This window comes from Beauveria bassiana (genome assembly GCF_000280675.1).
Source record: "Beauveria bassiana ARSEF 2860 unplaced genomic scaffold BBA_S00002, whole genome shotgun sequence".
In the NCBI taxonomy this organism is placed as follows: Eukaryota; Fungi; Ascomycota; class Sordariomycetes; order Hypocreales; family Cordycipitaceae; genus Beauveria; species Beauveria bassiana.
The window spans coordinates 1,512,668-1,535,890 of NW_007930837.1; the positions used below are offsets into that span (position 1 = coordinate 1,512,668).

The 23,223-nt window shown below is 54.4% G+C and overlaps 8 protein-coding genes across 8 annotated transcripts; 3 read left to right on the forward strand and 5 right to left on the reverse strand.

Annotated features, from left to right (window-relative positions):
- Nucleotides 1–18: 18 nt before the first annotated feature.
- BBA_01099 (40S ribosomal protein S22) lies at nt 19–691 on the forward strand (the record flags this gene model as incomplete). Its single annotated transcript, XM_008596196.1, has 2 exons — nt 19–151; nt 432–691. 2 exons carry the CDS (start codon nt 19–21, stop codon nt 689–691), a joined length of 393 nt encoding a protein of 130 aa, XP_008594418.1.
- Nucleotides 692–926: 235 nt separating this feature from the next.
- BBA_01100 (uncharacterized protein) lies at nt 927–1,357 on the reverse strand (the record flags this gene model as incomplete). The annotated part of the gene is made up of 2 exons (XM_008596197.1): nt 927–947; nt 1,040–1,357. 2 exons carry the CDS (start codon nt 1,355–1,357, stop codon nt 927–929), a joined length of 339 nt encoding a protein of 112 aa, XP_008594419.1.
- Nucleotides 1,358–1,608: 251 nt separating this feature from the next.
- On the reverse strand, nt 1,609–3,126 carry BBA_01101 (C6 zinc finger domain-containing protein; the record flags this gene model as incomplete). The annotated part of the gene is made up of 3 exons (XM_008596198.1): nt 1,609–1,628; nt 1,691–1,731; nt 1,784–3,126. The coding sequence occupies 3 exons, from the start codon at nt 3,124–3,126 to the stop codon at nt 1,609–1,611; spliced, it is 1,404 nt and encodes a 467-aa protein (XP_008594420.1).
- A 1,723-nt stretch (nt 3,127–4,849) lies between these two features.
- Nucleotides 4,850–6,520, reverse strand: BBA_01102 (fungal specific transcription factor; the record flags this gene model as incomplete). The annotated part of the gene is made up of 2 exons (XM_008596199.1): nt 4,850–5,866; nt 5,933–6,520. 2 exons carry the CDS (start codon nt 6,518–6,520, stop codon nt 4,850–4,852), a joined length of 1,605 nt encoding a protein of 534 aa, XP_008594421.1.
- Nucleotides 6,521–9,092: 2,572 nt separating this feature from the next.
- On the forward strand, nt 9,093–13,401 carry BBA_01103 (ABC transporter; the record flags this gene model as incomplete). Its single annotated transcript, XM_008596200.1, has 2 exons — nt 9,093–9,859; nt 9,957–13,401. The coding sequence occupies 2 exons, from the start codon at nt 9,093–9,095 to the stop codon at nt 13,399–13,401; spliced, it is 4,212 nt and encodes a 1,403-aa protein (XP_008594422.1).
- Nucleotides 13,402–14,348: 947 nt separating this feature from the next.
- Nucleotides 14,349–15,986, reverse strand: BBA_01104 (polysaccharide export protein; the record flags this gene model as incomplete). Its single annotated transcript, XM_008596201.1, has 1 exon — nt 14,349–15,986. The coding sequence occupies one exon, from the start codon at nt 15,984–15,986 to the stop codon at nt 14,349–14,351; it is 1,638 nt and encodes a 545-aa protein (XP_008594423.1).
- A 2,688-nt stretch (nt 15,987–18,674) lies between these two features.
- BBA_01105 (capsule-associated protein CAP1) lies at nt 18,675–20,659 on the forward strand (the record flags this gene model as incomplete). Its single annotated transcript, XM_008596202.1, has 2 exons — nt 18,675–20,479; nt 20,557–20,659. 2 exons carry the CDS (start codon nt 18,675–18,677, stop codon nt 20,657–20,659), a joined length of 1,908 nt encoding a protein of 635 aa, XP_008594424.1.
- A 440-nt stretch (nt 20,660–21,099) lies between these two features.
- BBA_01106 (chromatin remodeling complex subunit) lies at nt 21,100–22,637 on the reverse strand (the record flags this gene model as incomplete). The annotated part of the gene is made up of 2 exons (XM_008596203.1): nt 21,100–22,292; nt 22,367–22,637. 2 exons carry the CDS (start codon nt 22,635–22,637, stop codon nt 21,100–21,102), a joined length of 1,464 nt encoding a protein of 487 aa, XP_008594425.1.
- Between the last annotated feature and the right edge of the window lie 586 nt (nt 22,638–23,223).

Consider the following 23,223-nt stretch of genomic DNA (forward strand, 5'->3'; position numbering starts at 1 on the left):
CCATCCAACACCGCCAACATGGTCCGCACCTCTGTCCTCCACGATGCGCTCAACGCCATCAACAACGCCGAGAAGTCCGGCAAGCGCCAGGTCTTGATCCGTCCTTCCTCCAAGGTCATCACCAAGTTCCTCCAGGTCATGCAGCGCCATGGTACGTCTGACAGATAGTATACTCTCTTGCATCCTCGTCATGGCATAGTTTGCACCCGAAAGGGAGAATCAGGTCCCTTTATTGTTCGGCATATAACTAGGGCGACGGTCTTTTACGCTACCACGACCCAGCCCCTATAAGTTGCCGATAGATTGAACTGCGTCGGACCTGAGCGCTCTATTCAAAGCGTCCTCTTTGGGGGAAACATGCGCCATGACGTCTATGCTAGGGTTGTCGCGACAAATTCTTTTTTTTCTTTTGCTAACTTGCTCTCTTTCAGGCTACATTGGCGAGTTCGAGGAGGTCGATGACCACCGCTCCGGCAAGATTGTCGTCCAGCTCAACGGCCGTCTCAACAAGACTGGTGTCATCTCCCCCCGCTACAACGTCCGTCTCCAGGACCTCGAGAAGTGGGTTGTCAAGCTGCTCCCTGCTCGTCAGTTCGGTTATGTCATCCTCACCACCTCTGCTGGTATCATGGACCACGAGGAGGCCCGCAGAAAGCACGTCGCCGGCAAGATCATTGGCTTCTTCTACTAAATGTTAGTTTTGGACGGGACTGATGTCGTGCGTGGGTGAAGCGCAACAATGAAAAAAAAGAATCTACAAAAGGATAACAAAAACGGATACGGCACTTGGCGGCGTTTTGGGACTGTTGCAGTCGATACCATTTAGCATCCATTTACATAGGAGCGAAATATCAATGCTCTAGTAATGAGACCTGTCACGAGATGCCCGAAATAATTGTCTTTGAATCGTGTGTCGTGAACGTTGACTACTGTGTTGTACCTGCGGGCTACTTATGCATGTTGCATTTTGTACTCATGTACTGTCTAAGCTCAGATCACAACCACAGCTTAGGAGTCTGCCACTCGACTACCAACTTACCGCACTTGCCTGCCGTTCCTCGTCATCGCTGGGCCGCGCGTACGCCATTGAGCGTGATGCCCGACTTGTTACGGGCACTGGCCGCAGAACGGCGCTTGACGATCCCGCGCTTGACGGCTCTACCTTGACAGCAGACCCGGTGTTGCCGCGGAGCGCGTTGCAGGCTAGCGGCACCGTAGCGTCGAGTGTGTGGACGCCGGACGAGTTCCAGGTGGCGAGACCGAAGTTGTGGGAATACAGCGTGCCCCGGGGGAAACGCGCCGGACGAGTCAAAGGACCTAGGGCCGACGCACTGCAGTCTGCCAGGCCCGAGGTCATGATGGACATATGCATCAGGCCGATCCAGGAGTAATGGAGGATTACTCCGCTTCGTTTTTGTACCAGGTTGATGAGATTCGGAGCGTCATTGTCTTGCCTTGATATGCGCTAGACAAGGGCGTCAGACAGCTACTAGTTGTTAGATCTAACATGAGACATCCGTCGAAATGTTGATCAGCCAGCCGTAGTTTCGTGCAGCGTATTTCAGAGAGTAACATGAAAATAGTAGCCGCTGATTGAAACTACTCAGCCTAGGTGAAATAGATGAAGCCTGCGAGAGGATGATTAGCTCTACTTTGCTCATGTGGGTTAAAAAAAAACGGTGTCGTGTACCAATCGTCTCGACTCCCTGGATGCCGTTCTGGGTCAATTGCCTGCGGCAAGTTCAAATCCTCGGCCAGCCACTCCAGGGTCCTGCGCGCGTACCGACTCGCATCCGGCGGACACACCGTACTCAGCTCCAGAATACCCAGCGGCCACCCGAGGCACCGCCCAGCCGACAAGAACGTCCTGCTACCATATTCCGTAGTGTGCACAAAGGACGGAACAGTGGCTAAGATATCGGATGCCACCTCGGCCATGTGCTTTCTCGCATACTCCTTCAAGCCAGAGAGCGTGTGCGCTTCGGCAATGGTCTCGTCGACGCGGCAGTGCGCAATGTCGTCGCCGAGCAAGCTCAGGAGAAATATGCGCAGCAGGCGCACCGCGTTCCAGAGCTTGCATAGGCGCAGGCTCGCATACGTGTGCACGATTCTCTGATACGTCCAAGCCGGCCCCTGAAGAAAGGGCTCGCGGGTAAAGCTGAGCGTGGGCGGCGGCGCATCGCAAAAGGCAATGATTTCCTGATCGACCTGGAGAGCCTCCAGGAGCAGCACCATGCTGCGCTCCTGCTCCTCCCGCGCTCTGGCCTTGATGGCGCAGACCTTGTGCAGCAGGTCCGCGAGTGGCACGGCCGGGTCGTGGCCGTTTAGCAGGCCTCGGACGCGCCCGTCGAACTCGAGAAAGGGCTGCGGGATTGGCGCGGAGCGCTGGATGCAGCTCGCCTTGATGTTGTTGCTGGCGTGGGCAAAGAGTTGGCGGGCGACAGACGACGAGGCGAGCTGGTCGGGCCCGCGGAGCATGAGCAGCTGCATGGCACCCCAGGTGTGGGCGACCCAGCTGGTGGGCGCGCTGCTGCTGCTGCTGCTACTGCTGCCGCTGTCCTGAAACACGGTGGCCTCGAAGAGGGCGAGGACGAGGACAGCGACGAGGGTCTGGTCCTGGACGGCGGTGCGCGGGTCGGCGAGCGCCTTATTGACGCGGGACAGGGCGCGAGCGTAGTTGGCGCGCGCCGCGTCCTGGTGGCGGTGCTGGCGGGCGTGACGGGCGTAGGCGGCCAAGGCGGTGGCATCAATGGCCAAGGCGCAGGCATCGCTGTCGGGGCTGTAGGGCAGGTAGAAGGAGGAGAGGTAGCCTTCAAAGGGGGTGGCGGCGATGAAGGTGTGGAAGAGAAAGGCGAGGGCTTGCTGGTGGGTGCTGAGGAGGAGAGCGGGGGAGATGGGTGAGGAGGCGGAGGAGGAGGAGGAGGAGGAGGAGGAGGAGGAGGAGGAGGAGGAGGAGGAGTCGCAGCTAGCGAGAGACTGTCGAGAAGAAGACGAATCTGCTTGTTGGAGGGACGACGAGGGCGAAGATGATGCGCCGTCTTGCGTTGGCGGGGAGCGCTGTCGGGCAGCGTGCGTTTTCGATCTTGATGATTGCTTCTTGGTCACGTTGGTAGTCTCTTTGCGCATGCGCAGCGCAGTGGGATCCGGGTAGCCGGGGCAAGCATGGCCTTTGCGACGACACTGAGAGCAGCCACCAGGCGCACGATCACACTGGCCAGACAATGGGGATTAGTTTTATGGATGCCTTTTTGGTGATGATGACGGCGATGGTTGCAGACTGACCTTGCGTCGCGAGGGGCGACATGCATGACATGCGGTAGACGGGCGGCCGCTAAAGACCATTTGAAGTGATGGCTGCTACGAAGCTTGCGAGCTCAGAGATCCGTTTGAATTGGCAGTCAAGTATGGTACCTTGATTTTTGACATGACGAGATGCAGAATTTTTTTTTTCATTAAATATAAGTCAAGTCAGATTGAAAGGAGACGGGGGCTGCTCCGTGACGTCGCCCACTTGAAGGACGGCCCTAATAATGGTGGCTGAGCGCTCCGTTGTAGTGGGACGAGGCTGTCGGATCCGGTCCGGCGAGGCCGTGTCATCTGCAAAAAGCCAATTGCAATAGCATGGCCCAGATTTAATAGCCAGAATTCTTTTAGAGTATTAGCAGTCATGATGGAAGTGAAAAACGGCCAAAAAAAAGAAAAAAAAAGCGTCGATTGTGGAAAGGTGTACGTCTGATATGCATATGTGTGTGCTGCTGCCAATTTCATAAAACACAAGGGATTTTTTCTTCTTCTTTTTTTCTTCTTCTTTTTTTCTTCTTCTTTTTTAACAAGGACGCTATAACAAGAATCAAGCACAGCATAACCCGGCTCTTGACGATTGATGCTACGAGCAGACATGAGTATTAAGAAGACCGAAAAAAAAAGAAGAAGCGGACCCGAGCCGGCTTGCGGGCCTAGCACCGCCGGTGCGGGTACCACGAAAAACAGGCGTGCGGGCCGACGTGTACACTGTTGTCGTCACGATAAAAGGAAGCTCGACGTCGGGAGATGAGCTATACACAGATTGGGTTCGGCTGGGAAAGCAAAATACTATTTTTGCGTGAGCTTACAATCTCGAAGCAAAGGAAAAGATTTTGCTTCCAGTTCAACCCAAAGGGGCCGCGTTGAATCGGGCAGAATTATGGCCGCAAAGACATTTCTACGAAATGACCCCCCAAAAGAGGACTAACGCCGTTATGCCACCTTGCGTCAGCCCTGTGGCAGCCAGTCCCCTGGGCGGGGAAGCACAAAATTTGCAGCTTGTGTCATGTACTTGTTCGTTCCACAAAGGCAGTGTCGACATATTTCATTTCGGTATCTCAGCTGCAACTATCCAGCTGTCGTTTTCGTCATTTACATTCCATCGGCTTTGCCTTGCAGATTGAGCTGCGCAAGCCTCAACTCCCTGTTACCTACTGAATCGCGATGGGTCCGACACCTGGCTACTAGAAGCCTTCAAAATACAACTCGCATTAACGGCGCTGTGATGGTGAGCCTCATGCTTACTTCCCTGGCATCTTGCTAGCATTGATTCATGTGAGAATTTCTCTTAAAAATTCTTCATTTTTTTCGATCTTTGGGCCATCTCTAAATCCGTGGTTGAAAATTGCCTCTGATCCACTATCTGGTCATCGTCTGGTCATCGTCTTGAACATTTTTCTCGAGGTATCTTGTTAATTTCATGCTAGAACTAACAATTATCAATGAGTAATATTTCTAAATCACCTCTCGGAAAATGACAGGAGTCAAAACTAAACAAGATTCATTAAGAGTAGGTAGGGTTGGCCTTTGGTATTCAATCAACGTCTCATCTCGCGTTGATCAACTCTTCACGGGCTCTGCCATCTATCGCGCCCTTTGCCAGCCTGTGAAGCTCATTCACAAACGTATCCACTCGCATCAGGTACTCCTTTGCGAATGGAACAGAGGCATGAATGGGCATTGTGCGCGCAATCACCGACGTTGTGCTGATGAGTTCCAAGTCCTTCAAGGTATGAGCGCCGTGCGGCCGCCGAAGGATGCTGAAGAAGAGCGTCATGAGCGCCGACATGGGGTAAAAGATGAAGACCCAGAAAGCCTCGCTGGCTACGCGGTTCGCCGAAGCCATCAAATAGACAATCGTCGATCTGCTAGCTTCGACAGACAACTCCAGGCTAGACTGCACACCCGGCAGGATCGTTCCGGTCGGCGCATTTGCCGCAGCGCTCAGGCCGCTGGCGCCGTGAATCACCATGAGAACGTGATTGTATTCCAGGTGCAGCTCCAGGTGAAGCATCGTCATGCAGCGACTGGCATCACTGGCAATCGCCAAGTCCTTGCGCACAGAGAGCTGAGGCGCGTACTCGCGCGGAACAGAGCTTCGCCAGTTTTCGAGATCCGCGTCTAGCTCGCGAATCGTCCGTATGAGCTCCGCTTCCGACTTTTGTCGTGCTTTGTTTCCGTACAGACTGTGGGCGACTCTGGATTTTACCATTGTGAGCTCCATGTCGCCTGGGAAGAATGGATCTTGCAGCTTTTTACTCGGGTCGCGGCATCTCGGAGACCACCGCGCCTCCTTGTAGCCTTCGGGTAGCGTCAAGTCGCAGAACTCGTCGTCAATGACGGGCGGATGGCCGGTGCGTAGAGAAATGTCCTTGTCAAAATAATAACACAACCAGAATAATAACCGAATATGGCGGTCCTCACGCTCTTCATAGTTGAGAACCCTATCCCCTGGAAAAGAAAACAGGCGCTGATGCCCTCCTAGGGCGAACACGGCTCGACACGCCAGAGTATTGTACATGGCCGCGGCCTGCATACGTCCAGCTGTCAGATCATGCATATTCTGAGACAGGTAGGTTAGAAAAAAAGAAACCAAGAGATTGAAGACGGACTCGCGACGTCATCTTACCACAAGAAAGTACGTCTGCAGTGTTGTCAAGCTTGTGTCTTCAAGGCATTCGGCAATGAGAAGTTTTGAAGCTTTGGCAAAAGCTTCTATGTCGACGTACTTGGTCGCGTCTACTTCGGGAAAGTGAAGCGCGATGAAGTTGAGAAGAGATAAGACGCAGGCTTTGGCGCTGATGTGCTGCAGCGAAGGCGTTCCGTCGGTCGCGTACACCAGGTTCGCTGTCTCCTCTATGAGCACTTCATCCACGATGGGAAATACCAGAATCAAATCAGACTTTGTGAATGCGTCCAGCATTGCGTCAAAAGCCCAGCGCGGCGGCAGCTTCGTCTTGCTGGCGGCGAGCGGCGATCCATCGTCGAGGTAGTGGTGCTGGAAAGAGGGAAAGTCGAACTGCGGCGTCAGCCCTGACCGCATCTGCACCCATTCCTCGCAGCCGTCTGAAAAGTGCGGGATGCCTGTCAGAAGACAGACGTACCCAGAGTCCTGGCTAGGATAGATGTCCTGGCGGCGAGATATGGGCTTGCTGGATGCACGAAGCTGCCTGTTTGACGGTCGAGACTGGCAGACGGAGCACTTGTGGCTGCGCATCGGCCTCCTTCCATGATCGAAATGGCTGCTGTTCGCACTCGCTGAATATGGGGTAGAGGCAGTCGAGGTACTGGGCGGAGACTGCAAAACCGACTCCGGGGAGGAAACGGAGCTGTTGGCCCTCGCAGAAAGAGTGTGACTGGTGCTACATGGGCGTCAGCTAGGCACTCGCGACAGCATAGGTAGCAACCACAAAACTCCAAGAACTCGACCCAGGGGGAGTACGCAGGGGGGGTATCTCTACCGTAAGCGAGGTTTCCTTGGCGTAAAAGTGCAGGTGAGGTTATGGTGGGCACACCAGTCGCAGGTTGAACCTGTCTCGGCAGCATCGCAGCGGATCTATTAGACAGCGGAGATTTGACGTGTTAATGGCAGGGCGAGCTAATGCATTTCGCACATGGCAAACGGCGGAACGACCGGGATGCTGGCAGACAAAGACAAAGAATGCTGATGAAAGGTGGATAGGCTAATTTGTGGCTTTTCTTCCTTTTGAGGTCGGAAGGTGTGAATCGACTTGCCTTGCGCTTATAGCAGACGTCACAGGAACGCCTCTTGTTGTTGACCATGGCGTATGATGGACACCTTTGGCCGGGTCCAAAGATCAAAGGGACTATCAAGTCTCAAATTGGATGGCATGAAAAGAGCGCAGGAAAATGATGTGCAGGATCTTGGATTGAAACAGAAAAATGCTGCTCAGACTCTGAGGCTCCCAGTCGTCTGGTTCCCGCTCCACACACCTTGGCTCCTTGAACACAAGCCTGTCTGTGTGTATCAGGTCCAGGCTCCGAGATGCGTCTCGGGATAAGGGAAAGTTCAGTATTACCAATATGTCGGGACCGACTGTCCAAAAACTCCGTCAAAGGGGGTCTAGACGTGAGTCACGGCTCTTTGTTCTCTTTCGCCTTATTACAACGTCAAGGGCAACGCAGCTTTGCTTCTAGAAGCTGGACGGTTGTCAAATTGTGGAGAGGACTGCAAACGGGAAAAGCGATATCGCCGATGACTAAGCGCGCTTTCGGACAGCGAACCCTCCGTGGGGCGCCGTGCTGGGGTCCCGACTTCCCCGGTTCATGGGCAACAAGTTAGAACCACCTGAAATTAGCGAGTGCGAGCTTTGGAGTGGAATTGCGTTGTGACTGATTCTTATACGGTTTTACGACCAGCGGCGCTTTTTTGAAACGGTTGCTGGAGTTGCCCCGCGCCCTGGTGAAGAAGTAGTGAATGACGTGTTTCACTGCCATGACGATATAAGACAACTTTTCGGAACTATCCGTGCTAGATCCAAACAAGAAGAAATGCGACCCATCCCAACTATTGCGCAAGTGAAGGGCCGAAGCTCGCATGCTAAGAGTCGTTTAACGTTGGTCTCGAGATGACCAATACCAAAACAAGATGACGGCTGCCATAACGGCGGCACACTTTGAATAAATGCGATGCGATCAGCTTCATCTGCTCGTGATTCCACCAGCAGAAATAACTATATTCAGACACCAAAAAAAAAAATTAAACCCCTGTCGCAGGGCTTGGCGCCACTAACGTACGAAAGTAACCTTGGTGGCTGCATTACCCGTACATGTTGGGCATCGGTGCCGACCATCTGATTATCCGCTTAGTCATGCCACCAGTTGCGGCATCTCGACGGTTGACTCGGTCCCGAGAAATGCAAGACGAGGGGTAAAACCGAATAAATTGGGAGAAAAAATAAAGAAGCGACAGACCAACGGATCTGACAAATATAGATTCTCCGGGACCAACAGGGGCTTGCATGTGAAGATGCGAAACGACAGCCCTATGGCAAATGTCGGACAAGGCTCGATGCCGATGGCCGGTTAACGCCGCAGGTGCCGGGGAGACAACGCGTATGTGTGGCCCCAATTCATGTATTTCCACTGTCTGATTAATCCATCCCGCCTATCCCGCCAAGTTCTCAACTAGTTTGTAAATTACGAGATTCACGTTGGATCTGATTAGACTTGTTGGGGCTGCAAGGCGGGCTCTGTTATTGTCATGGCGTTGCGTGGGGTGACTAAGCGGTCTTTCAGCTCTTACCGCCGGCCCTTGGGTGCTTCCCAAAGAGGAAATTTCTGGTACTGACGCCGCCGGGCTGGGGACCGCGTTACCCACCACCGCTGCGGCGGCGCTGTCTCCAGTGTGAGCGCGACGGAAACTTTTTTTTTTTTTTTTTTAAATCCCTGTGTCGTTAGCTCTGATTTCCATTGTTTTGCCTTGGGTCGAGGAATTACCGCCGAATACTACGTTTACGACGGGTTGGGCGTTTTGCGGAACCCGCTCTTGACTTTTGTCCGCCACGCCGCCGGATCCTTCATGTGAGCGGCAAGTGCCTGCTTTTTTATATGACGAGCCTTCTGCATCATTTAAAAGATTTCCGTATCCCATATTTTTTTTTACGACCCCTGATAGTCTTTCTTGCTATACCCTCTATATCCATCATCCTCCCGTATTTGATTTGTTTTCTTTTTTCTTCCTCGGCTATATTGTACCCCTCGTCAGCATACCTACCACACACCATTGAATATAGCCTTGAAACTTTTTTGACAACACCTCGCTCACCATGGGGGGCTCCGAGACGCCCACCCTCGACGGCACCGCCGCCGCCACCAGCGGCAGCAATGATTGGCATCTCAAGCACAAGGTCGTGGCGACCGACGAGCGCGACCGGGCGTCCAACTTGCCGCGCCGCGAGCTCGGCGTCACCTGGACGGACCTGACGGTCGAGGCGGTCAGCTCCGACGCCGCCATCCACGAGAATGTCGGGTCGCAGCTCAATATTGTGCAAAAGATTCGCGAGTCGCGCCAGAAGCCGCCCATGAAGACCATTCTCGACCGCGTGCACGGCTGCGTGCGGCCCGGCGAGATGCTGCTCGTCCTCGGCCGCCCCGGCTCCGGCTGCACCACGCTGCTCAAGATGCTGGCCAACGACCGCCGCGGCTTCGCCAACGTGGCCGGCGACGTGCGCTTCGGCTCCATGACGGCCGACGAGGCCAAGCGCTACCGCGGCCAAATCATCATGAACACCGAGGAGGAAATCTTCTTTCCCACCCTGACCGTCGGGCAGACCATGGACTTTGCCACCCGCCTCAACGTGCCCTTTACGCTGCCGCAGGGCGTCGAGGACCGCGACAAGCACAAGGAGGAGGCGAGGGACTTTTTGCTCCAGTCCATGGGCATTGAGCACACGCACGATACCAAAGTCGGCAATGCGTTTGTCCGCGGCGTCTCAGGAGGCGAGCGCAAGCGCGTGTCCATTATTGAGTGTTTGGCCACCAACGGCAGCGTCTTTTGCTGGGACAATTCCACTCGAGGTCTCGATGCCAGCAGGTACGTTGTTTTTTTCTTCTTTTTCTTTCTTTTTTTTTTCGTTTTTTTCTTTTCTCCTTTGCCACATCCGGCATACACGAAACTAACATGCTCGCAGTGCTCTCGACTACACAAAGGCCGTCCGCGCCTTGACCGACGTCCTCGGCCTCTCGTCCATTGTCACGCTCTACCAGGCCGGCAACGGCATCTACAACCTCTTTGACAAGGTGCTCGTGCTCGACGAGGGCAAGGAGACGTTTTACGGACCCATGGCCGAGGCGCGGCCCTTTATGGAGGAGCTCGGCTTCATCTGCGAGCCCGGGGCCAACGTCGCCGACTACCTGACGGGCGTCACCATTCCCTCGGAGCGCAAGGTGCAGCCGGCCAAGCGCGACAAGTTCCCGCGCACCGCCGCCGCCATCCGCGAAGCCTACGAGGCCTCGCCGATCTGCGCCCGCATGGCCGCCGAGTACGACTACCCGACGACGGCCCAGGCGCGCGACCGCACCGCCGACTTTGAAAAGTCGGTCGCCCTCGAGAAGCACAAGGGCATCCCGCGGAGCAGCCCGCTGACGGTCAGCTTCCCGCAGCAGGTCCGCGCCTGCGTCGAGCGCCAGTACCAGATCATCTGGGGCGACAAGCCCACCTTTATCATCAAGCAGGTCACCAACATCATCCAGGCCCTCATCGCCGGCTCCCTCTTTTACAACGCGCCGAGTAACACGGCCGGTCTGCTCTCCAAGTCTGGCACGCTCTTCTTTTCTCTCCTCTACCCTACCCTGGTTGCCATGTCTGAAGTGACGGATTCCTTTAATGGAAGACCGGTCCTGGTCAAGCACAAGTCCTTTGCCTTTTTCCACCCTGCTGCATTCTGTCTCGCCCAGATTGCCGCCGACATTCCTGTCTTACTCTTCCAGACGTCCACGTTTTCCCTGATTCTCTATTTCATGGTCGACTTGGAGCGCACCGCTGGGGCCTTCTTCACCTACTGGATCATTGTCGTGTCTGCCGGCTTTTGCATGACGGCACTGTTCCGTGCCATCGGCGCCTTGTTCAAGACGTTTGACGATGCTTCCAAGGTGTCCGGCGTCGTCGTCACTGCCGCCTTTCTCTACGCAGGTTTCCAGCTCCGAAAGCCCGAGATGCATCCCTGGCTGGTCTGGGTATTCTGGATCGACCCCCTCGCGTACGCCTTTGACGCCCTGCTCTCCAACGAGTTCCACGGCAAGATTGTCGATTGCGTCGGAAACAATCTCATCCCCAGCGGTCCCGACTACGCCAACTCGACGCACAGTGCGTGTGCCGGCATCGGCGGCGGCAAGCCCGGGACGTCCTTTATCCTCGGCGACGACTACCTCGCCTCGCTGTCCTACAGCCACGCCCATCTCTGGCGCAACTTTGGCATCGTCTGGGCTTGGTGGGCGCTCTTTGTCGGCGTGACAGTCTGGGCCACGTGCCGATGGAAGTCGCCCTCGGAAAACGGCCCGAGCCTGGTGATTCCCCGCGAGAACAGCAAGTACGTCACCATCAACCCCAACGCCGACGAGGAGAACCTCAACGCCAAGGAGCTGCCCGTCTCCACGGACGCTACCCCCTCCAGCACCGAGGAGGAAGGCAGCAGCGACCCTCTTCAGAACAAGCTCGTCCGAAACACGTCCATCTTTACGTGGAAGAACCTCTCGTACACTGTCAAGACGCCCTCGGGAGACCGTCTCCTGCTCGACAATGTCCAGGGCTGGATCAAGCCCGGCAATCTGACGGCGCTCATGGGATCCTCGGGCGCCGGCAAGACGACGCTCCTCGACGTGCTCGCCCAACGCAAGACGGACGGCACCATTACCGGTTCCGTCCTCGTCGACGGCCGCCCGCTCCCCGTCTCCTTCCAGCGGTCGGCGGGCTACTGCGAGCAGCTCGACGTGCACGAGGCGTACGCGACGGTCCGCGAGGCGCTCGAGTTCTCGGCGCTCCTCCGCCAGAGCCGCGAGACGCCGCGCGAGGAGAAGCTCGCCTACGTCGACACCATCATCGACCTGCTCGAGCTCAAGCCCCTCGCCGACACGCTCATCGGCGAGGTCGGCGCGGGCCTGTCCGTGGAGCAGCGCAAGCGCGTCACCATTGGCGTCGAGCTCGTGTCCAAGCCCAGCATCCTCATCTTCCTCGACGAGCCCACGTCGGGCCTCGACGGGCAGTCGGCCTACCGCACCGTCAAGTTCCTGCGCAAGCTCGCCGCCGTCGGGCAGGCGGTGCTCGTCACCATCCACCAGCCCTCGGCGCAGCTCTTTTCGCAGTTTGACAGCCTGCTGCTGCTCGCGCGCGGCGGCAAGACCGTCTACTTTGGCGACATTGGCGAGCACGGCCAGACCATCAAGGACTACTTTGGCCGCAACGGCTGCCCCTGCCCGCCCGACGCCAACCCGGCCGAGTACATGATTGACGTCGTCTCGGGCAACAGCGTCGACAGCCGCGACTGGAGCCAGATCTGGCTCCAGTCGCCCGAGCACGACAAGATGACGGCCGAGCTCGACGCCATCATCGCCGACGCCGCCGCCAAGCCCCCCGGCACCGTAGATGACGGCCACGAGTTTGCCACGCCCATGGCCGAGCAGATTCGCGTCGTCACCCACCGCATGAACGTCTCGCTCTGGCGCAACACCGAGTACGTCAACAACAAGGTCATGCTGCACGTCTTTTCCGCCCTCTTCAACGGCTTCTCCTTTTGGATGATTGGCAACTCCTTCAACGACTTGCAGGCCAAGATGTTTGCCATTTTCCAATTCATCTTTGTCGCCCCCGGCGTGCTCGCCCAGCTGCAGCCGCTCTTCATCAGCCGCCGCGACATTTTCGAGACGCGCGAGAAAAAGTCCAAGACGTACTCGTGGTTCGCCTTCACCACCGGCCTCATCGTCTCCGAGATGCCCTACCTGGTTCTGTGCGGCGTCATCTACTATGTCTGCTGGTACTACACCGTCGGCTTCCCCGGCGCCTCCTCGCGCGCCGGCTCAACCTTTTTCGTCATGCTCATGTACGAATTCCTGTACACGGGCATTGGCCAGTTCATTGCCGCCTACGCGCCCAACGTCGTGTCTGCCACGCTCGTCAACCCCCTCATCATCGGTGTCCTCGTCTCCTTTTGCGGCGTGCTGGTGCCGTATGCCCAGATCCAGCCGTTCTGGCGCTACTGGATCTACTATCTCAACCCCTTCAACTACCTCATGGGCAGCATCCTCACCTTCACCATGTGGGGTCAGGACGTTAATTGCAGAGAGAGCGAGTTTGCGCGCTTTGATCCTCCCAGCGGCCAGTCGTGCAGCCAGTATCTCGATTCCTATCTCCACTCGCAGGGTCCTGGTGCTGTCGCCAACTTGGTGAATCCCGATGCCACGTCGGACTGCAAAGTTTGCACCTACACCAAGGCCCAGGACTACCTGCGTACCCTCAACCTGAATGAGTACTACTATGGCTGGCGAGATGCGGCCATTGTTGTCCTCTTGGTATTCAGCTCTTACATCCTCGTGTATGTTCTGATGAAGCTACGCACCAAGAGATCCAAGCAAGCAGAGTAATGAGCTCTTTGCCAGACAACCCTTCGTTTCTGTCGTTTTTTTTTTTGTCATTAGACTATAGAGTTCGCACCATCATCTCCGAGAACAGAAGGAGAGGAAAACTGCATTGTACACAAGAGCATATATCAGCATTAATAGACCATGTATTAGAAACATTTTCAAACAGTCATTGCTGACTCGTCTCTCTTATGCCCACCAAACCTAGCCTGGGCTGGTATGACTAGTTTGGGGTGACGGCTCCTTCCTCAGCCCTCCGCTGTCTTGAAGCGCTGACTGACTCTTTACCTATCCTCAAACACCGAGAGCATCATGCCTCCAACGATTCACCTGATTCGCCAATGTCGAGGGGCACCACGGTACCTACATTTCTACGTACACGCAAATGCAAAATAGGGGTCCTCGGCCATCACTCGATACCCAGCCAAGCCTTTGAGTCTGGATCTATCCAGACACCGACAATATCGCAATGTGTTGAAGTCGTGGCTGGAGAATGGAGGTGTGGGCCACAGCAACCAGTTAAGGTGCTGTGACGCCAGTCACTAATCATGAACTAAGAAGGGGAAAGGGTACCAACTTTAGCCCTTATTTATTATCTAAAAGTAGGTACCTTCTACCTAAGACCTTTCTTTAAGTTTAGATATAATATAATAGAATTGTATTACCTAAAACCTTATATCTACTAATTACACAATATCTACGGCTCTAATTTACTAATTTACTAATCGTAAGCCTAGAGACCTATCTACTAAGATAATAGTTATCCTCTTAGGCCGTGATCTCGGGCTTTTTTTCTTATTTTATCTGACCTATGAAAAAACCTTGGTAGGTCGCTAAGAGTACCTACGTTAGCTCATTTTAATAGTATAGGTACTAAATAGTAGGTGTGCGAAAAAAATCTTGGTTGCTCTACATCCACGGTTGATCTAGAGCTACTCCCAAAACAGTCTTCACTGTACATGACCGCCTGGTATTCTAGCACGTTCCCAATTTCTGTCACCCTCACGCTTGTCATCCTGCTTCATCAGGTGCATCATACGCCCCCAGCACATCATACCGTTGCGACCCGTACGCTCCTTCATTTCCCAGCTGCCACCAGCTGAGAGTGAGTGATTGGCCACCCATATCTCCTCAAGAAAAGGCTCGCCCTCCCGCACTGTGCGATGGGGGTTAAACTCTGGACGGCCCTTGAGCCATGTGCCGAGCAGCTGAATCGGGATCCAAATGCGCTCCCAGCGTTTGCTTAACAGAATCCACGATAGCAGATTGGGCTTGTAAGTGACGCGCACATATGGGTTGAGAAAGGTGTCTGTGTCGATAGCACCAGCATTGAGGGCAACGGTTGTAACGTCGGCAAGGAAAAGACAGCATTCGCACGAGTCGGCAAATATTTCCGGCTCATACCGAAATCGGATTGGCAGCTCAACAGGCTTTGGCGAATCAGGATCGATGACATGAGCTGCGACGTCTTGAAAGTTGGGCGTAGGCAGCGACGTGGACTTGGTGTTTTGTACCCATCTTGCCTGCATCGCGACCATGCCAGACCAGCAAGTACTGACGCGGACGGCGTCGGTTTCGCCTAGCATGTCACGGCGGGAGATGGCGTCACCGGCTGTAGTGAAGACTGGGTACTCTTGAGAGCCGACGCCATAGCCCTGGGCATCGCGCGCAGCGTAGGAGTCATAAAAGATGCCTGGCGAATCGTAATCCATGGCGCATGCGGACAGGTAATGGGTGCGGCCGGTGTCATCGGCATTGGTGGAAAAGAGTAGGTGAGCAGCATCAACGGGGCGATAGTAGACATCATTGAGGTACAGAACCTTGTCGAATGCGCCAATAGACTCGTTGAAGCGGTCGAGGGGCCACATGGCTCGATTGCGCAACTCGGTGAGATAAGCCAGTCGCTTCATTCGCTCAGATCCGTCGGGCATGGTGACGTTGGGAAACTGTGAGAGATCCAGGTGCTCCTCATGAGCAAGCTCGTTCCTGCAAGGTAGTCGTTGGCGGAAGTTGTGGAGAGCAGCCGTACCGGCCGGCGCATTATCATTCTCGTAGATGGAAACAAAAGCATTTTCAGGACCGACAAGATGAATGAGGTCGAGCATTTGCTGGCCCCATTGCCCGCCCAGCAACTGGCCATATTTGTCGTACATGGAGGCCACAATGAATATTTGCTCCTTGTGCGGATTGGCGCAGCCAGCTTTCGGGTAGGGGCCGGCGCATCTTTGTTCGAGTTTTATATACTGAGGCGGAGGATTTGTGTGTGAAGGGAAGATGACGAGGACGGAGAAGGCTATGATTGTGAAGCTGAGAATGTAGAGCTTGAAAAGGAGTATGAGCTGACGAGGAATGGTGCATCGAATTTTGCGACGGAAGAAGCGAGCCGCACAGCAGCCCAAGAATCCTATTGGCGCCGTGGCCGCAGCTAAGGGCGACCGCGATCTGGTGGCGCTCTTATCGTAGGATCTGGCCGTGAAGGTGTTGCGACGAGGCTCGCCGGTGGCCTCTTCGAGTTGAATGGGGCTCTCGAGCCAGTCGGCAGCCAGAAAAGGCTCGGTCTCGTCCCGCTCTCGAGACGAAGAAGGCATTGCGCCAACTATAGGTTTGACGGCGAGGTTATAATATGTCGGCGGCGAAGAACATGAGCCGGAGAGCTTCGAGTCTTGGATCGGAGCTAAGCCGTTTGAGTTTAGGGATGCAGTGAGTCGATCGGTCGGCGGTCGATGATTTGGTAGGTAAAGCCTGGGTGGCGGCGAGAATGAATGACTGAAATGAATGAATAGTATCGATAATTGAGCGATGAAAATTGGTTGAGAAATGAAGGTAGCAAGAAAAATAATAAAAAATAAAATAAAAATAAAAGGATGTACAAACGGGCGTAGCTCGCCCTGAATCGTCGGGAGGAGAGTCGGCAGCTGGCAAGAAAAAGAGCAAGAGCCAGATGTTCCTGCACCAGCCACAGTATCCGTATTGCGGCGCTGATTCAAGCCCGGGGAAGCTTCGCTTTGCAAACGACAGGGGCAATGAAAAGGCCAATAACTAAGGCGTCGGGCGCATTGATAAGGGGGGATGGGGCGGAGGGGGTACTAGGCCGCTAATTAATGGCCCTGGTTGCGAGTAATATCTTTTTTTATCCCAGGTTGAGAAATTGAGAGGGCAAGGCTGCAGGCTTTGAACCAGTATTTCGTGCGAGTTATTGACAGGGTTCATATTTGGGAAAGTTGGGAAAGACGAGTAATAATGTAGGTTGTCGACTCGAAGATTGTGGCGGTGCTTTGAAAATATCTGTCCACGCAACACGGTCTTCTGCCACGCGGCCTTTACGATTATTCAGAGTAATGCTAGGGGAACACCATTACGTTGTTATGTACGAATAATAGAGAGAAAAATATAAAAATTAACCTAACCTTAATCATTCACCCGTGAACCTAAACATCGCTCGCGAAGCAAGCTTCGTACCTAAGTCTTAACTTGTTTTGACGTGGTGGGAGCTTGAGGCTAAATGGATGAAATAAAAAAGTACCTACTAAATAAATAACAGGTAGGTATGGTGGGTTCCTCTGCAGGTCGCAAGTACCTGTGCCATTCCCCTAACAACACTCTACTATTAACTATTCTTTCTGTTGCGTGGCAGAAGCAACGCCAGCCGCAACAAAGGAATGGAAAGGCTCTTGTCCAAAACAGAAAAGAACCAAAAGGACCAAGCCAAAGAACGCGTGGCCCTCACGCACTTACCTCGCTGGTCTTGCGGCTCCCCGGAGGAAACACCGCATCATGACCCCCTTTTGGTGTCATGGACGTCTGAGCAACAAGACAATAAACAGTATGAAAATTTACTAGTTGGGCAATCCACGATCCTTCACATTGGACCCATGAGCTCGTGACCGCCAACATTTTCCCCAGTAACTAGCATCAGAAGACGAAAATGACGTGGACACCTCTCGCATTCACCGCATTAAAAGTCACTCCACCCCTAGGGCGCAATAGTGCCGATCAACCAACCGCTTATTAGTTGGGGCTGAGCAGAGTGCGCCCCTTTCTTAAGCGCCGCCCTTTATTAATAACGATAATAGCCCTATTGGCGCTCTTGAGGCCACTTGGAATCGGACGACCCATTCCCTTTTTACTTGGAGCGTCTTACAAGTCAAGTTCCTCTTCGGAGATCGTTCCGGGGCCAAGGCGACTAACTCGCTTGCTTGGCATGACTTCTCTGCACCTCAATTTGCGTCTCATCTGTGACTAGCAGAATACGGCAGCAGCCACGGGATGCGTCCCGCGAGAAACATCGGCTATCTGTCCCGAAAGTCACCGCCCCGTACTCTTCCACATCCCCGAATAGCAGTTCGTAATACAGGTGCGAGATGGAATTGTAAGTGCGGACCGAGACATGCGCAAATTTTCTACTAGCGTCCAGCCTTGTTTTGCGGAATGCGGCGGCCAGAACCCGAGGGGCTTTCTTTTCTTCCTTTTTTTTTGGTTTAAAATTTAAACCTGTCTTGGAATCCGTTTTTCTGTTGCTTATGAACCCACCCAACAGGAAAAGAAGCACATGGTCAATTCTCAGCTTATTTGTACTTTGTAAATCCTGTGCGGGGCGGTCCACTTCCGCTTCGCTGTCGCGCGACGAGCGCAAGCACAGCACGGCGGCATTTACATGTAAGTTAGAGTGACAAGTGCAATATTGCTTACTTTTAGTCACATCTTCACAGCCCGATTGTCAGGCGGATCCACTGGCTGCGTCTCGGTACTGTTCGCCGTATTCGGCCTAACATACAGCGTCTCACTTGATCGAGTTGAAGACTCTCTATCCACATTCCCTTGTCCATCCAGTCACTGGCCACTGCCTTGTTTGATTCGAGTACCATACCCAAGAGATACCTAGGCACGAAGGAAAACATCCCTCTAATTTTCGCCCTGGCCTTTTTTCTCTTGGAACTCTAGTTAGCCTGCGTGATATCCAGCAGCAGCGTTGTGTCGTCTATTATACCAAGCTGCTGACATAATGCGTCGCTGGGGTGACCGACCGTCAACACCACGCGCCAGCTAGACTAGGAGGCTTTTGGCGCAAAGCTGAAGAGCAGGCGGGCCTGTGATTTCATACTCTGCGAGTTTTTTAGCAGACTGTCGTACCTTATCGCATGCCTCGCCAGCTGGGACTCGCTAACCGGCAAACAGCTCTTTTGAGCCTCCTGTTCTGGTTACCCCAAGCGCTAGCTTTGGCGCCGTGTACAATGTTGGATCATCCCTTGTCCAGACGGAGGCCCTGGGCCCTCGTTATGAGCTTGGCGCTATTCTTCTTCATTTCATATTCACTGCTTTACATGAAAGCTACGCCCATACCGCGGAGTCGGGGGCCTTTTTCATCAGATACATACCAATCACAGCAGCAACCGTCCCCGGACCCAGAGCCGCAAAAACAGACCCCAGCCGTGACACCAGCAGCATCAAATACGGAGACTGCTCCTATTACTGAGGACAGTGGCTCTACTCCCAAGGCCTTTTCTGATAAGTCTATTCATCCTATCAAGCATCTCACACAAAATGCCCAGCGGCAGTTGGATCTCGCAGTGTCAAAACAATCAACCACACTAGAAGCAGCCGTCAAAGAATATCGCAGGCGATATGGCATCTCCCCACCACCGCACTTCGATAAGTGGTTTGAATTTGCACATAGCAACAACGTCCAGATGATGGACGAGTTTGACAACATACATGACCTCATCACGCCGTTTTGGGGTCTGAAACCGGCCACAATTCGCGGCCGCGCAAAGGAAGCCCTAGGCTACGACAATTCCCTGCTCGGTATCGCTATCCGCGACCATGCCGTAGCATTCACCGCAGGCGGGCCGGAATGGCAGATGAATGCCACGGTGGGGATGCTTGAAAAGATTCTACCCTACCTTCCTGATATGGATCTCGCTTTCAATCTCCACGACGAGCCGCGCGTGGTGCTGCCTCATGACGACTTGACAAGGCTCGTGGACAAGGCACGCCGTGTATCGATGCCGGCGGCTGCGAGGCAAAACTCACCTGCCAATGATTTCACAGCCACCTCGCCGGAGCTGAGTGAGAAGCAGCGTTTCGACGAGACTAAGCTGACACGCTTCAACAACATTAACCGCCAAGCCACCTGGACCATTTCGCGCATGTCTTGTGCCCCGGATAGCCCTGCACGGATGTTAGAGGACGATGAAGGCACGGACGATGTACGGCAATACGCACTGAGTGAGGCTGGTTTTATATACAATGCCACAGCCATGTCAGATGTCTGTCTGACGCCGTCGCTCAGACAAACGTACGGGTTCTTTGACCGCCCCAACATGTTCAAAGTGACGCATGATTTATTCCCCATTTTCTCGCAGTCAAAGATTTCATCTTACGCAGATTTGGTCTTCCCCTCGCCGTGGTATTGGTACGGCAAAGTCGAGTACAACGAAACGCTGGACATGCCCTGGGCCGACAAGGAGGACAAGCTCTTCTGGCGCGGTTCTACTACTGGCGGCTTCAGCCGCAACGGCGGCTGGAGGCGCCAGCACCGCCAAAATGTTGTCGAAAAGATGAATGGTGCCACCAAGGCTCCCGTCTTCACTGACCGCGCCGCCGAGGGCAGCAGTGCTCATCGCTGGACCGCTGAGCAGGTCCCGCGCGGCGACCACCGGCAGCTGGTCGACGTGCACTTTTCACACGTCGGGCAGTGCGACCCAGGCGACTGCGAGGCGCAGAAGCAATTCTTCGAGGTCAAGGACGTGGTCGACATGCAGCACGCGTGGCGCTACAAGTTCCTGCTCGACATGGACGGCAACGCATTTAGCGGCCGCTTCTACGCCTTTTTGCGCAGCCGCAGCCAGGTCTTCAAGCTCGCCCTCTTTCGGGAGTGGCACGCCGACTGGCTTCGGCCTTGGCTGCACTACGTGCCAATGAGCGTGCAGGGCGGCGACTGGTTCGCTGCGACACACTACTATGGTGCGACGGCCGAGGGCGCGGCCGCGGCCGAGGGCATGGCGGCGGCGAGCAGGGCGTGGGCGGGCAAGACGCTCCGCAAGGTCGACATGGAGGCGTGGTTCTTTCGGCTGCTGCTCGAGTACGTTGAAAGTTCTCCTCCCCCGCCGGATAATGGGAGATAGTGAGGAGTGCGAGAAACGCTGACGAGTTGCCCAGATATGCGAGAGTCATTGACGATAATCGAGAAACGATTGGCTTTGACGTGGTCAGCGCACACAAGAAGCTGCCCCCGCAGGCACCATTGCAAAAATCGAAATGACGAAATTTAAAGATACATTGATGCTGAGGTGTAGTCTGTATATATGGGTTGCTGTTTACATTTGATTACTTGCTGTTGCACCGCGGCGTTTTCTTAAGGATATAGAATCTCTTGTTTGTTGGACATGAGGATGTCAATTCTTTTTATTTTTTTGCATGCCTACAACCAGATACCACGACGATTCAAGACTTACGACTCCAACGTCTACTGTTTGTGCTACATATTATACGCTGGATGCTTCACTTTTGAACTAGGAAGAGATCGGAGAGCTTGTAAAGAAAGCATCTAGAAATCGTCGTCTCTAAATTTACCCCAAGCATTCGCTACCACGATAAATGGAATCCTCTATCGTGATTTTTTTGTTTTTGCTCAACTCCACGATACGCAGGATATACAAATACAGTGAGACTGGCTTCCGCCTTCCCTGCGCACGTTTCTCATCAGTCCTCATCCTCGTCGCCCTCAGCGTCCCCTTCCTCCTCCGGCGAGCGATGCCTCGTGTCAGCTTCGTCGCCGTCCCCATCCTCCTCGGGCTGCTCCGTTGCGGCAGCCTCTTCCTCTTCCTCCAACTCCTCCACCACCTCGTCCTCCTGTTGCGGCTCCTCCTCCTCCTCTTCTCCTTCCTGGTCCCAGCCAAGAGGCTGCTCGCGGTAGCGCTTCATGGCGTCGCGCATCTCCTCTGTGGGATCATCGACGGTGATGTCAAGCTGGTCGACAATCTGTTCCTCCTCGTAGATGCCTGCGGTGCGGGCAATGTTCTTGGTGCGCTGCGGGCGAATCGTCGACTTTTGCATGACCGGATAGTAGTATACGGCCTTTTGACGAGGGTAGCTCTCGTCATCGTTGAAGGCGAGTAGCACCTCGTCCTGGTACTTGGTGGTGTGGTCGAGCTCAGTCTCCTGGGCCGTCTCATACGCGCGGACGCGGTTAAATTGGAAGCAGCCGCCGGCCTGGTCCGTGTACAGCGCATCCTCGTCGTGCTCGGGGTCGTCAACGTCGAATTTGCGGCGGAAGTTCTTGCCGACCTCGGGGCCGTCGCCCAGGTAAAAATCGTAGTTCATTAGGTTCTGAGGCTTGGGGTTGCCGACGGGGTCGGCCTCGTGGGCAGCCAGTGCCGCCTCGTACGCCGCCTCCTCCTGCTGCGTCTTGTCAATCGGTCGAAAGAGACTGCTCAGCAGACGCGAGTCAAACTTGTTGCCAGAGCCGGCCATGGGATTTGTGAGGAATTTGATGGTGACATAGGCGCCCGAGTCGGGAAAGGCGTCCAAGTCCGGGATGAGAGGTGTGACTTCGACGGCCTTGAGGTGCTTTTTGGTTGGGTGTCTGGCGCGCTTGGGATCTTTGAGATCCTGTTCGGCAACGTCAAAGGAGTGCTCAATCTTGCGCTTGATGGTCTCTGGAGCATCGGCGGCGGCTTCGGCTTGGCGCACAACTGGTCTCTTGGCCTTCATCAGCAATGCACGTGGGCTGTTGCCTTCGAAACGTTTCGACGCGAGCGATGAGATGTATTCGGTGCGGCGAAGGAAAGACACGTTGGCTTCTGCAACCTTGGGCTTGCCGAGCGCGGCAATTGGTCTCAGAAGCGGCTTGTCGTGAGGATGCACTGGCGGTGCTTGTGCGGGTGCCTGGAGAGCTAGGCGGCCGTCCCGTTAGCATCTCATTCAAGCATGAAGCATGTACGTATGATCGATTCTCAATAGTACTTACAACTCTCGTCGCCATCAAAAACGCCTGGCATGCCCACCAGGTCTAGGGGCATACCCAGCTCAGCATCGGCCTCAATGTTGAGCGGCTGCTCTCGCGCCAACCTCGAGGCAAATCCTGGCGTCGTATATTGGCCGCTAGAAAGGCCTGTGTTTGGTATGTCGAGAAGTTTGGGAGGATTCGGCGGCGGGGGGAGGGCATTGGAATAGCGAATGCGAGCGATGAAGTCCTGGTGAATCACGCGCTCGCCAGAGCGAGGCGCGGAGGACGACATTGTGAAAGTATTCGCGCGGCAGCGGGTCGTGCTCCGTGAAATCAGTAATCGCTTTTATTAGGTCGATACGGTAATCTTCTCTTTATCGGATAATGCGCGCGTTGACGCCGGCTCGAGATGCTGGTGGCTGGGATGAGGCGCGCGAGGGTTGTTCCAAGGGAAAAGTTGCGCTACCTAGTCGGGCCAGCTGCTGCGTTGGTAGCCACAAAGCCACCCCACGTTCGTAGGAAACCAGCACCACCAAGCACCCGACGGGCATTCCGCCTGTTCATAGTCAGTAGGCCATGCCAGTAAAGATTTCGATACGTCAATCGAAGTTTGAATTAAGTATATTTTCATTAGACAACTTTCTCCCAAACAGCCTGCGATGGTTTGCTAATTTACGCACTCATTCCCGTCTAAATTTGCTCCTTTTTTCCAGAACCCATGACCCGAGTCAAACAGAGCCCAAGACAAACTATTGGTGATAAAAATCCCAGTAGTTGTCTAAACACGATTGATGATATTATACAGTGTTATCTGCTAGCGTAGCGCGCCGATAATTCGTAGCGATTATCGCGGCCTCAGCCACGCGACGAGGCTGAGC